The 17580-nt window shown below is 41.8% G+C and overlaps 1 protein-coding gene across 5 annotated transcripts in view; it reads right to left on the bottom strand.

Moving 5' to 3' along the window:
* The window catches only part of RAI14 (retinoic acid induced 14), a 76189-nt gene that overhangs the window by 19457 nt on the left and 39152 nt on the right, over nucleotides 1–17580 (bottom strand). For all 5 annotated transcript variants that reach the window (XM_017730200.1, XM_008630597.2, XM_017730203.1 and 2 more), the window contains exon 3: nucleotides 179–267. In XM_017730200.1, the coding sequence (XP_017585689.1) occupies nucleotides 179–267 (89 nt within the window). The remainder of the gene's footprint in view (nucleotides 1–178; nucleotides 268–17580) is intronic.

Below are 17580 nucleotides of genomic sequence, written 5' to 3'. Positions count from 1 at the left end.
AGGGAAGCAATTATGCCTGAACATGCAACTGTTTCAGCTGCTTTTCCTACATGCTGTGTGGGGAAAAGCAAAGTTGTCAAATCAGTTTTTTCACTCTGAAAATCAAGAGTATTTCATCAAGAACTACATAAGCAAATTGAGTGTATCATGCTACTTGTATAGGTTCAGAGAGGCATACCTGCACCATCTTGAGCTGTCACATCTGCACCATGTGTCACCATGATCCTGAGACACTCTGCATGCCCTTTCATGGCTGCCAGGTGAAAACTGGAAGAGAACATTTACATGTCACTTTTCTTATTATTAAGATATCTTTTCTCTTGCATTCACAAACCACATACTGGCAAGTTCTTTCCTCCGTGTCCTTAGATCTTTTGGCATCCCTCCACTGCCTCCCAAGAAGATAACAGCTCTGGCAGTGAGAGGGAACATCAAAAAGACTTTGTAGTCATACTTTCATACTGCACCTCAAATAATGTGCTCATTTTGGGACCCTTGTTACAAGAAAGATATTGATGTGCTGGAACATGTCCAGAAAAGGGCAATGAGGCTGGCAAAGCATTTAGAAAACCAGTTCTATGAGGAGCGGCTAAGGGAGCTGGGGATGTTTAGTCTGGAGAAAAGGAGGCTCAGGAGGGACCTTATCACCTTCTACAGCTCCCTGAAAGGAGGGTGCAGCCAGGTGGGCGTTGGTCTCTTCTCCCAGGTAACTTGGGACAGGATGAGAGGAAATGGCCTCGAGATGCACCAGGGGAGGTTCAGATTGGACATGAGGAAAAATTTCCTGATTGAAAGGGTTGTCAAACACTGGAAAAGGCTGCCCAGGGAGGTGGTGGAGTTACCATCCCTGCAAGGCTCTTGACCATATTTAAGAGATGTGTATATGCACCACAGGGGGGGGAACACTGTTTAGTGGTGGACTTGGGATGCTGGGTTACTGGTTGGACTCAGAGATCTTAGAGGTCTTTTCCATCCTGAACAATGCCACGACTCTATGATTTTACACAGGCTGCTGTCCCATTAATCCATATCATATACTTTATGTACATCTGGTCCCACACAATTTCTAAACTTATGTCCCTAGTGATGTAATATATCCCCAAAGAATGCCTGGGCTTGGGGAATTAGTAAAGAAAATAGTCACAATAACTGACTTTGTTCTAGTCATTTTAGTCAGTCAGATTTAGTTAGATTTAGTCAGATTTACTTAGGTTTTCCCCTTTCAGTGGACAAAATTTAGTTCCTCTAAAACATGATTCTGCAATTCCTTAATTAGACGAAATGAAGTTGTGCTTCTGTACTGTCCTTTATAGAGCTCATCTTTCTTTTGTGTATGGGCGGGGGAAAACACTTTGCTGTATCACCTGGAGAAATCAAAGCTACTGGATATTCATGAGACTATGCCAGAAATGTATTTTTTCCACTTTTGGTTTTGCTGTTCACCCCAATCACCTCTTGTTTAAACGGTGTGAAACTGCAGACATTACCAACCACACCGTGGCAGGATGCGCTTCCAAGCATCAATTACCTAAGATGTAATTACAGAACAGACCAAAGAAATTACACTGAATCGAGCATTTTTACAGCTGAAATTTCATGTTTGACATCCTCAGGCTGGGCACTTCAAGATTCACAGGAGCAGTGCTATGGAGATGCTGCTGACTTAATTTTGCCCTGAAGCAAAACTGAAGGAAAAGCTTCTGAAAACAGAGAAGTTTATATCCTCCTGATGCATAGCATGCCGATGTTGTCAAGTCTTAAGATATGGGCAGACATCCTGTTACCATGTGGGTCCTACCAACCTCAGCCTGATGCACACAAAGCAGTTTTTCAGTGGGAGTAATGTAAAACACAAATTCAGGACAAAACACTTCTAACTGCTATTTCTTTAAGTGTGGAAAGTTAGGACCATCATCAAACATGCACCAAACTGAAAGAGTCAGAATTCCTGGGAGGGATTCTAATATCTTTCAAAGGAAGGTATTAATTTTTAACATCATGCACCCCTGCATAAAAGGGATTTTCCCATGGAATGTAAAAGAAACATCATAAATCATGGAGCCAGGTCAACTACTTTTAGTTGTATTTAGAAATTTATATTTTGAACAACTGCTTCATTTAAGTGTTAAAGCTAACATTGAAAGTTCAGCCTGCTAACCAGGAAAACTTGGAACAAAAGGCAGGAATGAAATGGGTATTTCAGACACAGAGTCTGTGGACTGCAACACCATGTTTCTCTGAGTCATAGACTTCTTTGTCGCCTTCTTGAAAACTCAGCAGAGAAAGAGACCTACACACGACATCTGGCAAAGAGAGGAGGAATAATCAAAACAGGAGAGCTCCTGGAACAGAGTCCTCTATCAAGGACAGCAACCACCTCACTTCCTACAAGGAGTCCTTCCTTCCACACTGGCTGCTGCTGATTGCAAATGGCAGACAGGCAGCACTTAAGCTTTCAACCCTTCTCTGCAAATATAAAAGTATTTTGTATTCATCCTGTGAATTCTACTGCCATGAACAAATTGAAGAGTTAATGCTTCCAAGGGCACAAGAAGCACTGCTGCTGTCTGTTCCCCAGTCATTCAAAATCAAAACTTCATGTACTTGGTGACCAACGCAAAGTTGTGTAAACATTCTTCTTTGGAAGAAGTGGTTTCTCAGGCTCTGGGAAAATGACTGGGGGAGGGACACAAGAGGAGTCTGACAAATTCCAACACCTCTAATTTAGCCAGCACAACATACCAGCAAATACCAAAACATGTTCAGATACATTTGTATAAACACAAAATACAATCAAATTCACTTATGTATTAGGAAGATAGTGAAGCACGCACTTGGCTAACTTACATTTGACAATATTCATAGTAATAATAAATACCTGAATAATAATAACTTGGCTAAATCTGGGGCACTGAGGTTTTATGGACAGACCGTGTAGGATGGTGCCAAATGCAACATGAACACGCAAGTGCTAAAGGAGTTTTATTTAGGTAAAATCTGACTGCAAAAAAGTATCAGAGAAAAGAAAAATTAACTCTTTTCAGGCTATGCTTCAATGAACATATGAATCCCACCAAAAAAAACCAACTCTCATGGCAGTTCTCAACAAGTCATCACACACACAGATGTTTTATTTCACAAAGAGCTGCTTGCTGTGTGTCTCCTCCCTGCATCATTGTACTGCTACCATCTCTCACATAAACCTGTAGTGAGATATTTTTTCTTAACAGTCTCAAAATAACTGGAAGGGAATGGGGGACACAGTTACTTAACTGCTGGTTTAGTAAACAGAAGTCCTGCTCAACAGAGAGGAGAACGACTCCAGACTGGGGTGAACCTATTATAGTCATATTTAAATTGAACTATTTACAGAGTATTGGGCAAAACCTCCCCATTAAGGGGCAATTCTGATTTTAAAGTTAATAGCCCCTGGTTTGTTTGTTTGTTTTTTGTTTGGTTGGGTTTTTTTAGTTAGAAAAACCCAAACAAACAAAACACCAGACCCAAAACAAAGAAAACCACAGACCCAAACGTTTGAGTAGTAGGTACTGAGGACTCCTATGTAGCAAGGGAGGCTCTTGAAACAAAGAAGCTTGTCGACATTCATTTCAGTACAGAAAAATTCTTTACAAGCTACATAATTTCCTAAAACATTTGAAAGAAAAGTTGCAGGTTTCCAAACACTGGAGTTCTCACCATCTGGACGCCTTAAGGAGTGGCCCATTTTACTTGCATCTTCCATGAATAAACTTTCCTTGACATGAAAACTTTTCCTCCCATTTCCTGGTTGTGCAATGACTTAGGTAAACAAAAACAAGCATGTAATGATTTGGACCAAGGGCCACACTGAGGGTTGGATTCTCATTCAGCTGAAAATCCCATTACAACATAATTCATTTTCCCTTCACAATAGATAAGCATGTTATTGCCACTTAGAGCCACATCTTGATAGCCCAGCCTGAACTGATTTGAGACAGACTTCTTTTATTGCTGTAAAACATTTCTGTTCTTCCTGAGGGGCAGGATGGTCTTTTATTATTGTATTGAGACCTTTCAGTGAGCAGAGGAGCAGCTACCATTCCCAGTGGTTCAAGACCCACCTCTGCAGCAGATGAAAGATCATTAGGTTGACACTGCTTTTATCCTGTTGGGAACGTACAAGTCTCATAATTACTCAGTCCTTAATGAGAAAAAGTGAAAAATTATGTTTGTTGTGAGGAATGCAAAGCCCAGTTGGTGTAAACAGGCCTTTAGAGTAAGAGCGAACTCATTTAATGAGATTCAGGTACAATTGGAGAGCAGCTACATGACTATCACCTCAAAATCTTGTCAGGACCTCAAATTTCTTGACCTGAAATGTTACTCACATAAAAATCCCACATTGATATATGTTTTTTATGACACTTGCTGGCTGAACAGAGGGCACAGCTGTGTATGACATCCCTGAACTAATCTGAAGCAGCAGATTTCTTAGGAATCTAAGGACAGATAGGAGATGTCAATGGTGGAACACTTACAGCTGTCCTAAACAAGCCCATCCCTTATTCAGGGAAAAGGACCTTTTCCACATTTTGGTTACAAAATTAAGCCAGCGAGGGAATGAAGACTTCTTTAACCAGCATCTGACAGACAAAGCGCAAGAGTTCTGATAGAGCCAGTCTTTGTCAAAAGACCAATAATGAGTGTTTTCAGAAATTATTTAAATGTCAGTCTAACTTATATGAAAAAGGACTTTAATTTTTAGTACTCGGCTCACATAAGACTTTTCTTTACAAAACATTACACCATAAGTAGAAGAACAGAAACAATCCCCATTTAGGGGTTAGACCTGTAAAACTATAGCTGATGGCAATTGCTAAGGTGGTATTAGCAGTAAGACATGGGTCTGCTATATTCAGGTTCTCTGCTTAACCATTTGCAGAGCTACTTCCTGCAAATCCTCTTACTGAATGTTATTTTGACAGCTGGCTTAAAACAACTGGGTGGTCCATATATCTAGGGGAAGTGCCACAAAAGTAAAGCGGAACATGATAAAATCAGAAAAAATAAATATCAAGTCTTAATTTAAGACAGTAACCTTCTAACAAGGAAATTTTCATTTGTGGAAAGAAAAACAAGAGGGAAAAAAGCAGAAAAATTATACCAAATCAAAGGGTTCAATCTCTGTTTGGCAAGGTCATGCTCCAGAGTTTTTTTCTGGGCAGAATTAGCATTCTCTGTAACACAGATTTTCTCCAGGGCCTGAAAGTAGTTCAACACACTACTTACCAAAATCCAAAGCAAATAAAGGACATGGCTGAATTATGGATGCTAAGTGAATACTGTATTTGCTGTTTCCTATTATGACAAACATGGAACCCAGTCAAACTTACATGCAAGTATATAATACTATTGTTCTCTGTCATTTTAATCGGAGTGCTCTGAAAATATTTTAAGTGCAAGAATGTTTGAAAAACACTATGCACTCATATACACTCATTGTCAAGGTTTATTTTGAGTAAAAACATCCCTCCCCAAGGCAGATCACTCTTCTTCATTTTCTAATGGATGTCAACCCTTTGTTGACTTTTAAAAAGTCTAACTTGTCTGCCAGCAGTTTGATGATTTATAGTTTCCCCACCGACCAATACCTTCACACAAACAAACAAGAATAGTAAAATAAAGATACAGAGCTGCCTAGAGACCTTGTATTGCTGATTAAAAAAAAAAAAAAAAATATATATATATATAAATGGAAGACATTTAAGCTTTGCTACTACCAGATCAAACAGGCAAGCAATTCACCAGCTATCTCAACCACAAAGTGACTTACTGATAACCTGGCTGACTTTCTGAACTGACTAGAGCTTTTATATGTTTTAGAAGCAGCTCCTCGCTTACACTGCTATCCCTCAAGGCCTCAACTCCTCCTTCAAAAACAACAGCTAAAATAAACACAGTAGATGATATCTAGCTTTTGATTGCTTTCCACCACAGGCTGAGTGGCAGAAATGCCAGAGTTCCCAAGACCTGACCTGAAGGAGAAAGGGCCATGAGTCACTACTAGAGCAGCACCTTCTGTGCATGAAGAAAATACCTGGTGTCACACAGGAGGAAGTCCAATGTGGTTTCCTCTCACATGTGGCACCATGACCAGTCACTGTAGAAGAATACGGTTTACTGACCTGTGAAGGGCCTGAGATTTTATCAGCATTAAAACAATCTTGGAAGTAAGCCCTTTTTGACACACCCTGAACTTAATAATAGAAAAATTACCACCTTCAGAATAAATGATTGGGAAAGTCCCAGGACCAGAATGGTCCTGAAACTGGAGGTTTCTGCTTTCCTCTGCAAGCCTTCTCTGGGTCCTGCCTCCTCCTTGCACCAGCACAGGTAGGTAGGTCACTGTGTGGCTGGTGAGCTGGCACAGTGAACAAAATCAGTTGAAAACCAAAGCTGCCTTCCACTGTTTCATCACACAGCACAGAGGCAGTCTGTCAGTGAAAAATAAGGAGCAGCACATAGAATTTCACCTTATACCTAAAATTAAACCATGGATGTTTCACCATGAAAGTCAAAAGAATCTTCATCTTTTCCTGACTGCATTATCAAGATACTGTCACTCATTTGAGACAATACATGCCTCAAGGAGAACCAGTCATTTAATTATGGAGGACCTCTACAGATGTTTGGCAGATCAGACTGCCTTAAATAAAATCAGACATCTACAGGTAATCACTATCAATACTTACTAGTTCTTTGGGGTTTTTTATTATTTTCTTTAAACAAATAAAAATTACAGCTTCACACTGCACCCATTTTATCTCCTCCCAATAGTAACTGTAAAAAATGTGGCTTTTCAAAAATGGTGGCAGTCCATGTCATTATCCTGTCATTCACATACATGAAGCCGAAAAAGTGCAAAAATTGTCTTAGGAAAAAGAGAGGAAATACATTTTGTTTTCATATCAGAGGTGGTACCAGTACAAACTGGGAAAATTATGTTTTCAGAGTTTTAAAACATTCAATCAATGAGTTGCTGCAAACAACTTCTAGAGTGCAGTGCAAGATCTTAAGAAGTTGACAGAGGCAGGTATGAAGTTACCAGGAGCTGTGTGAGATTATTTTCCCCTCTCCCCGCTTTATTCCCCTCTCCCCGCTTTAGCACCTGCCTCTGCAAAGTTTACTGCTGCACACAGCCTGTGTCCTTCTGTTTTAACATGAGATGGCATCTGCCCTGTCCCAGTACACACAGAATCCTCTGGTAAAAACCCTGCATCCACCTTCTGTGTCAGCCTGCATTCTGGGACAGCTTTCAAAAAAACAACAAAACCAAGAAATCCACCACTGAAACCAAAACAAATGCAGTTTTCATGCTTTGCATCATAGCATGAAAAGTCTTGCTCCAATCATACACACCTCGAGCTATAGGACATTAATAAAAGGCAAGCCTCTTTAATGGCTGTTTTCTTATTAGAAAAGAAACAATTGCATCATGCAACACAGGAGCTGGCAAGCTACAGACTCCTGATTTTAGCCTTCAAACTCAGCAAAATATCCACCCAGCTGCTCTTCAGAGAGATTTCTGGGATCCCTAGCAGCTTTATACTTTTCATTCTCAGGTTGTGCTCCAGCAGTTCCATTTTCATAGAGAGTTTTCTTTGGCAAACTCTATTACCACAGTAACACAAACTCCCATTTCAAGTCTGAAATGTATGGACTTCCCTTCCATGTACCATTAATTGTAAACATAAGTGCTCACAATTTAGATTTATCACATAAAGTTTCTTGCACAGTGTCTATTTAAAATTCCTCAGTAACTAATGTCAGCAAAATGCAACAGAGATTCTGCAAGCAGAAGCTTCAGGGCACTCCTAGGTGTTGACAGAAAGTCTGTAGTTTTGACATATTTCTTTTATTTTTGGAGTTGTAGGGCAGGAAAATTAACAAAGTACAACAAACGATGAATTCTCAAAAAGCTTAAAGAACCCAGAAATCTGTGCAGTGTGGCCTGAGCCTCCAAAGACAAGTACTGAGGGATAAGGAAGGCAGATAAGTAAGGAAGATTCCTTCTGATAGTTTAAGACCACATCCCACATATAAAGTCCAAACAGGTGCACAGTTACCTTCTCCATATACCTGCCTTCTGGCACAACATCTTTTTAGGGGTGAAATCCCTGAGGATGTGCCCAGGTCAAGATGACTTTCCTCATGAAGCTGGATAAAACCAGCTAGCCACCTTCAGCCCTTTCAAGACCCAACAGAGTTCAAAGTTAAAATTAAGCCCAAAAATGAGGGCAATGATTACTGTCTCCCCCGGCCTTTATCCTCCAACACAACTCACTTGTGTAGTGAGTACTGCTGTCTGTGGGTCAGCAATTGCAAATAATCACCACAGTATATGGAAAGTCATGAATATTAGAGCAACAAAATCCCAAACTGTGTTGGCATAACAAGAGGCCAGGAAAAGGCTGGAAAGAGGGGTTCAGTTGAGTAAAGGTTAATCTAAACCCAAATATTTTTGTAGCATGAAAATCCAGCAAGGCTTAAGAACTGCACTTAGTGCTCCAAGAACTGATGAGTATGTATATCCTTATGAACCTGAGGGACATTGACAAAGGATGGCTCAGGGTTATGTGTTGTGCTTCATGTTTCTGTACCTTTTACACTCATAGTACTTCCCATCTCTTCAGATTTGAAGCAACAGTTTGGATTTACTTTTTTTTATTAAGCTGTACAAAGTGAAATTCTCTTACTTCATAGGATAATTACAAAGCAAGTGCAATAATATGTACACATACTAATTAATCTACTTATAACACATTCCTCAAAGACCACTCATTAATATGACCTCTTTATTATTTTTTTAAATAAACTCTTTAGATTATTATGACAATATCATTTTTATTTTGTATTTCATAGTAACTATACTACTTAAGATTCCATATTTCTGAAGAGGAGTAGGGACTGGACCACAGTCTTGTGCAGGAAAATGCAACTTCAGAGCTTTTCTACATTTTTCAGTTAGTTTCCAGCTACTTTTCAGCAGTTTCCTAACACAGACTGCACCTGTAAAGAAGGTAGCAGAAAACAGATTGAAACATAAGTCCAATAAATAAGCAGCCACCATCACAGTCTATTGCCTGAGACCTCAGTTCAAAGTTTAAAAAAAAATTAAGTAAATTCAACATTTGCACATTGCTCTGTTTCGGCTGTCTACTCCCCTTCCTAGATTAGAGTACATTTTTAAGCCAGTAACAGCCAGTGGGTATAATTAAAATCTACACATACAGCTCATTTGGTTGCATAAGTCTTTGAAAAACATGTAAAACAACTGCAGCCCATTATGCAGATACAAATCTGAAGAACAACTGCAGCCTTAACCCTGTCCCCCCCAGCCTTACAGAGGCTGATTCTGGCCCAACCCACAAGAGGCACGCTTCCTTCATGGCTCTCCTGCCAGCTCAGATAGGACAAGTGCAGAGAGCAGCCACAGCGTTCCCCACGGGAAAGTGGGGCGCTGGGTTTTGCCTCCACTTGAGCCAAACTGCAGCTGTTTCAACCCAGGCATACAAAAACTTCCAACCATCCAGGCCGTGCTCTGATCCAAGCAACTGACAAACTTGCTGAAAGCTGGCCAGGTCTGGCAAAATCTGGGTATTTGGCAACTCTGCAAATGGAGCTGCTTTAACAGGGAATTCCAGCAGCTGCCTGATGCTGCATTACAGGTTTGGCTGATCCTACCCGTGGGCAGGAGGCTCACAGGCTACCCAAACATGAGTATAAGGGCCCTTCAGAAGAAGATTTGCTTCCCTCTGAGATTACAGCCCTACTAAAAGACAATGAAACACAACTCTTCTCAAGAATAGCCATCAGCTGTGTGAAAAAGCAAACATAGAACAGAAGACACAAGCTGGCTCCTACAAGAAATTGCAGACTGATTGTTTTGTCTTTGAACTTTAGATATCATCTGCACAAAGCCCCACATATGTAAGATGCAAAACCCATCGGGAGGCTTCTCAATGCTCAGAGAACTTTATACGGAATAGGGAGTTTGTTCTTTAAATACATGGAATTTGTTTGATTTACAACATAGGAAATCACTAAAGAGATAATGTAAAAAGTTTCAGTTTGCCAGAAATTTAGGATCATTGTAACTGAAATCCAACTAAAGATGATTAATTTCTGTCTCTTCAGAAGATGGCCCCTTCTCTTTTTTCTTTCCCTTAATAATAAGAATGTATAAAAATGCTAAAATGTCTTGTAAAAATTGCTTTTAAAATGTGTATAATAGAGCCTGGATGCTGTTGATTTCAAATCCTGTCAAAAGTGTAGGCAAGAACTAAAAACTGGAATATGAAGTTTTCGAACTCTAGTTGAAGGGGTCAAGTGAGGGGTCATGTGCTCAAAACCAACAGAAATGGTCTATGCAGTTTAAGTCAAGAGCCTGGAACAAACCACTGTCACAAATTCCACTGCATGGATCTCATTTAAAAGCCTGCATGATTGTCAATACAGTGGTGTTTGTAGGCAATGTGGATTTTTTCATGTATTGCCAAATTATAAAATCAAAGTTAAGTATTGCTCCTCTGTTGTGGAGATAAAAGCATTCCCTCTCACCCTACATTAACAATCAGCTCATACTGAACATAATAAAATGTTAATTAGCCCAATTTAGCATCCTGGCAGTGGACACATTCATCCAACCATGGCCTGGAGTTTCATTAGCATTTCTGAGCATTTGTCTAAAGTAGAAAGCAATTTTTCAGGAAACTTAATATCAACATCTAAATTAAATTACATCCCTAACAATGCTGCAGGGCAGGGGAAGGGACAAAAAATGAACAATCATGATTTGAACCTAAAAAGAACTTCAGAAAAGATTTAGAGAGACAAAAGCTTTTACACCCAGATCTCCCATGGAAATAAACTTTACAAGGAATTTTGGAATAAGAACCAGATTTTAGCCATCTGTTGGCTAGAGATAGAACAAAGGTTGAGATCCTGGTGGTCTTTCTTACTTTGTCCATATTTGGAAACCTAGACATTATTGCGAGCATCTGGACCATCATAAATTAAACACTGTGATAAAAGTAAATTAATTTTTTTTTTCCTCAGAGATCAAATCAATCATGTACAGCTCTTCAGCAGCCTGACTCTTGTATTCATGTGAATCTACATGACATACTTTCACAGCCAACTTCTCTACCTGGGCAGTGATGTCTTGCCACAGTTCAGCAGCCCAGATAGGTTTCCATCTGCACAGCCTATCGGTCCTTTTCTGTTGGTCCAGCCACACCCACAGAGTGTTTGCCAACATCCACAAGTCAGTGTAGAGGTAGAGCACGGTCCATTTCTCTCATTCAGTGATACGTAAAGCCAGCAGGATGACTTTTAGCTCTGCTTCGGTGCCCATCACTTCTGAGGCAGCTCAACCCCTCCATAAACTACTAGAATCTCTTACTCAGTTGGGGTATAACTGGCTTCAAATCCTCTGTATCCCAGACTCCATAACCCAAGAGGTTGTCCTTGAGTCTCCCCAGGTCCCTTCTGCCACAGGCTCCAGGAAGGACCATTCTCCCCGGCTGTAGCGTAGAGCACATTCCTCACATCCTGCCCCGTTCTGACTGGCCCAAGGGCTACTGCATGGGCAATCTCCCACTTGAATTGTTCAAAAACTTCTTGTTGTTCATGACCCCATTTGAAATCATTCTTCTTCCATGTCACTTGATAGAGAGGGCTGACAATCTGACTGTGCTCTGCAATATGCATTCCCCAAAAACCCACAGTGCCTCAGAAAGCCTGTCTTTTCTTCTACCTGGTTGACAGGGACATAGCAGCTATTTTGTTGGCCACACCCACTGGAATCTGATGACTTTTATCCTCCCCTTTTACTCCTAAAACTGAATTTCCTGGGCAGGTCCCTTGATCTTGCTTTGCTTTATGGTAAAGCCAGCCTTCAGGAGAATCTGGATCATCTTCTCCGCCTTACCAAACGTGTTCCCCCACACAATGATATCATCAATGTACTGGAGATGTTCTGGAACCTCACCCTTTTCTAGTGCAGCCTGGATCGGTCCATGGCAGATGGTGGGACTGTGCTTCCACCCCTGGGGCAGTCAGTTCCAGGTGTACTGCACACCCCTCCAGGTGAAGCCAAACTGAGGCCTGCACTCTGCTGCCAGAGGAATGGAGAAGAATGCATTGGCAATGTCAGTGGTGGACAATGACATTTTGCTGCCTTGGGCTCCAGTTCATACTGCAGTTCCAGCAAGTTGGGCACAGCAGCACCCAGTGATGGTGTGACTTTGATCAAGCCTTGATTGTCCACTGTCAGTCTCCACTCTCCACTGGACTTATGCCCTGGCTGCACGATGCTGGCTATTAAAGGGTGATTTGTGGCTTGTTAACAGAGAGGGTCTCATGAGTGAAGTGGAGACTGGTGGCCATCTTGGCCACAGAGACGATAAAGCAATCAAGTTTAGAATCTCTGTTGACAGGAGGAGAAGTGCCAGCAAACCTCTAGCCCTGGACGTGAGGAGAGCAGACATCAGGCTGCTCAGGGAATTAGTGAGTAGGGCCCCCTTGGAAAATACTTTTGTATGTGCTGGGGTCCATCAATGCTGGTCACTTTCTAAGCATCAGCTCCTAAGGGCACAGGAGCAGGGAATTCTAAGAGTTGGAAGTCAAGTAGATGAGGCAGAAGGCCAGCTTGGCTAAGCAATGAGCTTGGAAATAAGGTGAAAAAAGGTTTATGTCCACCTTGTGATGTGGGTCACGTGATACAGGAAGAATACAGAGATGCTGCTGCCACTGCAAGGAGAAAATTCATGCAGCCAAAGCTCAACTGGAGTTGAAGCTGCTCAGAACCGTGCAGGACAACTGAATGGGTTATTTTTAAATACATTAATGGCAAAATGCAGGGCAGAAATAAGACCAGCCTGTTACAGGATGAGGATGGCCACCTCGCAAACAGGGACATGGACAAGGCAGAAATGTGTAATGTCTGTCTTCAACACTGACAACAGGCTAAAGGGTCCCCAGTGGCCTGAGCTGGAGGACATGGCTGCGAGAAAGATCTGTGCTCAGCTGACCATGAACTTGTGCGGGATCTGCTGCTCCAGCTGGATCCCTATAAATCCATAGGGCCTGATGGGATTCATTCAAGAATACCCAAAGAGCTGGTTGATGTCATCACAAGGCCTCTCTCAAAGACTTTTCAACTGTCCTGGGAATCTGGAGAGGTCCCAGCTGACTGGAAGCTGACTAATGTTGTCTGAGTTTTCAAAAAGAGCAAGAAGGAGGACCCTGGAAATTACAGTCTCACTGCAGTGCCCAGTAAAATCACAGAAGAGATTCTTCTGGGAGGTATTGAAAAACACCTGGAGGACAAGGCAGTCATTGATCACAGCTAGTGAGGCTTCATGTGGGGAAAGTCCTGCTTGTGAAACCTAACTTCCATTCATGACAAGGACTTGTGAAACCCACCTAGCTGATCATATGTGTATATAAGTAATATTTGGATTTTGGCAGAGCATTTGTTACTCTCTCACAGGATCCTTCTGGACAAAATGCCCAGCTCACAGCTGGATAAACACACCATGTGATGGGTGAGCAGCTGGCTCACAGGTGGGGCACAAAGGGTTACAGTGAATGGGGTGACACTAGACTGGGGACCTGTCACCTGTGGGGTTCCACAGGGCTCCATCCTTGGCCCTGTGCTCTCCAATATCGTCATAAATGACTTGGACACCTTAGTGGGACACCTTGGAAGGGATACTAAGTAGGTTTGCAGATGATTGTGAGGAGCTGTTGACTCCCTAAAAGGCAGAGAGGCCCTGCAGAGAGACCTCAACAAATCAGAGGGCTCAGCAATCACCAACTGTATGGAGTTTAACAAGGGATTCTGCACCTGGGATGGGGCACCCCTGATTGTGTGTATAGACTGGGGAAGGAGATGCCACAGAAAGGAAGCTGGGGCTCTGGGTCGAGTTGAACACAAGTCAGCAGTGCCCTGGCAGCCAGGAGGGCCAACCCTGTCCTGGGGGGCATCAGGCACAGCATCGCCAGCCGGGCAAGGGAGGGGAGTTTCAGCTCTTACCTAAGACAGAAACCTCAGTAAATGTGAGCAGTTCTTGGAAGAGCAACTGACACTCTCCTAACCCAAGTAAAGGGTGTAGAGGGGAAGATTTATGAGGAGTTGGGCTGAGGTCACTTGTTCAGCCTACAGGAGAGGAGACTGAGGAGAGAGGCCTTATCACAATCTACAGCTGCCTCAGGAGGGAAGGAGGAGGGACAGACACTGATCTCTTCTCTGTGGTGATCAGTGATAGGACCAGAGGGAATGGCCTCGTTGTGTCAGAGGAAGTTTAGGTTGGATATCAGGAAAAGATTCCTCACCCAGAGGATGGTTGGGCACTGGACAGGCTCCCCAGGGCAGTGGTCACAGCACCAGCCTGACAGAATTCCAAATGTTTGGACAATGCTCTCAGGCACATGGTGTGACTCGTGGTGGGTCTGGTGCAGGGACAGGACTTGCACTTTGATGATCCTTGGGGGCCCCACCCAACTCAGATTATGCTATCATTCTATGTGTTCTTCCAATAGCTTCTTTTAAGGTAAATATTATTACATACAAGGAAACATTCTCTCTCAAACGTAATTAAAACATTATCTACTTTTTGAAAAGTGATGTTCTTCATGCCACTTGTCCCCACCTCCTTATACAGTAAGATCCAAAAGGAAGAAAACAAAAATGAATACTATGTACATAATAAATATCAAGTATTTGCAGTTGGAATATGCTCCAAAATTTATTTTTAGTTCAGCCTCCAAGACATGAACATTTTCTTTCAAATGAAAATATATCTTTTCTATTAACTGCTATTGGCAATAGTTTTGTGAAAGAATCCTTAAAGAGAAAATTTGCAGAGGTTTCTAAAGCTTTTTTTGTACTATTGTCAGAGTAATTTTATTAAACAACAGCTGATTCAATTGCAATTCTAAAACAATGTACAGAGATCTATTTTTTTCACTTAACAGCCAAAAGCATTTAATTCTAGTTTAGTACCTTGCAGAAACATGTAAACATGGCAGTAATGGATTGGCACACTGACAAAATAACTTCAGGACAAGGAAGTGCTATCATTTATACACTGTAAATCCCTTCCAAATTCATTCCCTCACCCTCGTCCCTCCACTTCCCCTCAATAATGGCAGTAGCTTCTTAAAATAACAGCCTATTTGAACACTTGATCTTGTGGAAAATGCAGCACATGAATTAATCCAATTCTATCTTTCCTGAAAGGGATCTCTTTGAAAACCCTTTTTTCGTTAGTTTAAGTGAATTTAAATGATCAAATTCCAAGCTGGAAAGCCTCATTTTGTTGTTTAAGGAAGCTGGACCAAAAGAAAAAAACAACCAACCTATCTGGCAAAGTAAGACTACAACGACAGAGTCAGATTTCCAGATAGGTTCTATTACAACTATGCTTGGCAATAGTCTCTGCAATGTAAGTGGGAGCAACAATGGGACTGTGTCAACTTATGCCAAAGGTGGATTTGCTCCATGGCCTTAAAAGTGATTTATTGTGTAGAGAAAGAACTTAGGCAGGGTGATGGTGTGGAAAGTCAAGTGAGTCTTAAAAAACCATAATTTCATTACTCTGACAAGGTATTTTTTAAACACTTTTTTTTAAAGAGATACTGCTGAGGAGTTAAACGTCCTAATGAAAATTTGTAAATATTATCTCTAAGAAATACCTACCTTAATACTAATATCTAAATTAATGAGGTACCCAAATCTTATTAATTTAAGCATCTCTATTTTATTGCACGTAGACAAGTCACAAAGTAAAAGTCCTAAGGGACAGGGACTAAAGAGGACACAAAAAGGAAATTTAGGTGGTAATGTCCAAAACTGAGCCAAAGCTGCAGTACATCATAGCAGGACTCAGTGGGATGATATATACAGTACTCAACAGGACAAATAAAGAAAATCCTCAGTTCTGGTCTCTGTTCCTCTCAGTCCAAGCATTTATAATAGGAAGCCATCTGATTATAAAATAAGAACTTAAAAGTGCCTCTCTAAGCATGAAAAATTATCCTCTCCACCTTCTGTTTAAAATAATGCACTACATTATTAAATCTCAAAAATCAGGACCGTACTGAAAACTTTGTTTGTAGGGTTGTTAGCAAAAAGAATGAGAAAGAAAAGTCTTAAAAGAAACATGTCACACCTTAAGGGAACAATGATGGAGCTAACAAGCCTGTATTGCAATGTGTAATTGTTTCTCCTTTTTGTTTTCAAGCACATTCCAAGTCTTTAATCACATTATGCAGTCTGTTACATAATTGAATCCATCACGTTCTTCTGGTTAGTCAGCTTCATCCTAACTCTGTAAACAAATGAATCAATGTACACTCACAGGGATCAATAGACCACTCATCCAAAGAGCTCCCTTCCCACACAGCACTGCAGATAACTTCCTAAAACATAACCAATGAAACCACATGAGCCTCACGAGGTTCAACAAGGCCAAGTGATGGTCCTGCACCTGGGGCAGGGCAAACCCAAGCACAGACACAGGCTGGGCAGAGAATGGACTAAAAGTAGCCCTGCCAAGATGGACTTGGGGGTGCTGTTGGACAAGCGGCTGGACATGAGCTGACAGTGTCAGCTCACCGCCCAGAAATAATATCCTGCTCTGCATCAAAATACTTCTGTGGGCAGCAGGTCAAGGGAGGTGATCCTGCCTCTCTACTTTGCCCTCATGAGACCCCTCCTGGAGCACTGGTCTATCCTGTAAATCCATGTCTCTCCAGGCTGGAGACAAGAGTGTTTTGCAGGACAGTGTCAAGTGCTTTGCACAAGTCCAGGCAGATGATATTGCTGCTCTTCCCCTCATGCACCAGTGCTGTAACCCAGCTGTAGGAGGCCATCAAATTTGTCAGGCACTATTTGCCTTTATTGAAGCCATGTTGGCTGTCACCAATCACTGCCTTATTTACCATGTGCAAGGCTCATAGGAGGAGGGTCTGAGGAGACCTTGTAGCACCTTCCAGTACCTAAGTGGGAACCTACAAGAAAGCTGGAGAGAGACCTTTTACAAGGGAATGTAGAGATAGGACAAGGTGAATGGCTTCAAACCAAAATAAGGGTGGGTTTAGATGAGCTAACAGGAAGAAATTCTTTACTGTGAAAGAGGTGAGGCACTGGAAGAGGTTGCCCAGAGAGGCTGTGGAAAAACCATTCCTGAAGTGCTCAGTGCCAGGCTGGATGGTGCTTTGAGCAACTTGATCAAGTGTGGGTGTCCTTGTGCATGGCAGGGGGATTGGAACAAGATGATCTTTAAGGTCTCTTCCAACCCAAGCCATTCTGTGATTCTATGAAATCTCAGCACAGGGGTGGACAGCTCTCCCCAAAAGCCCTGTGCAGATCACGATTTCCCAGCACAGGAGTCACTGATGTTACAGGTGGGGTAGCTAACAAACAAGCACCATGCTCTTGCAGCACACCAACAGACCCCAGTGCTGGGCTGCAGAAGGGTCTGTGCTTCTAAGCAGAGCTTCTGAGGCCAGGCAAAACAGCTGTGTCAGGCA

Source organism: Corvus brachyrhynchos, unplaced genomic scaffold (assembly GCF_000691975.1).
Source record: "Corvus brachyrhynchos isolate BGI_N302 unplaced genomic scaffold, ASM69197v1 scaffold42, whole genome shotgun sequence".
NCBI classification, from domain to species: domain Eukaryota; kingdom Metazoa; phylum Chordata; class Aves; order Passeriformes; family Corvidae; genus Corvus; species Corvus brachyrhynchos.
The sequence above is the reverse complement of the archived record's forward strand: the minus strand, read 5'-3'. Positions and strand labels throughout refer to the sequence as shown.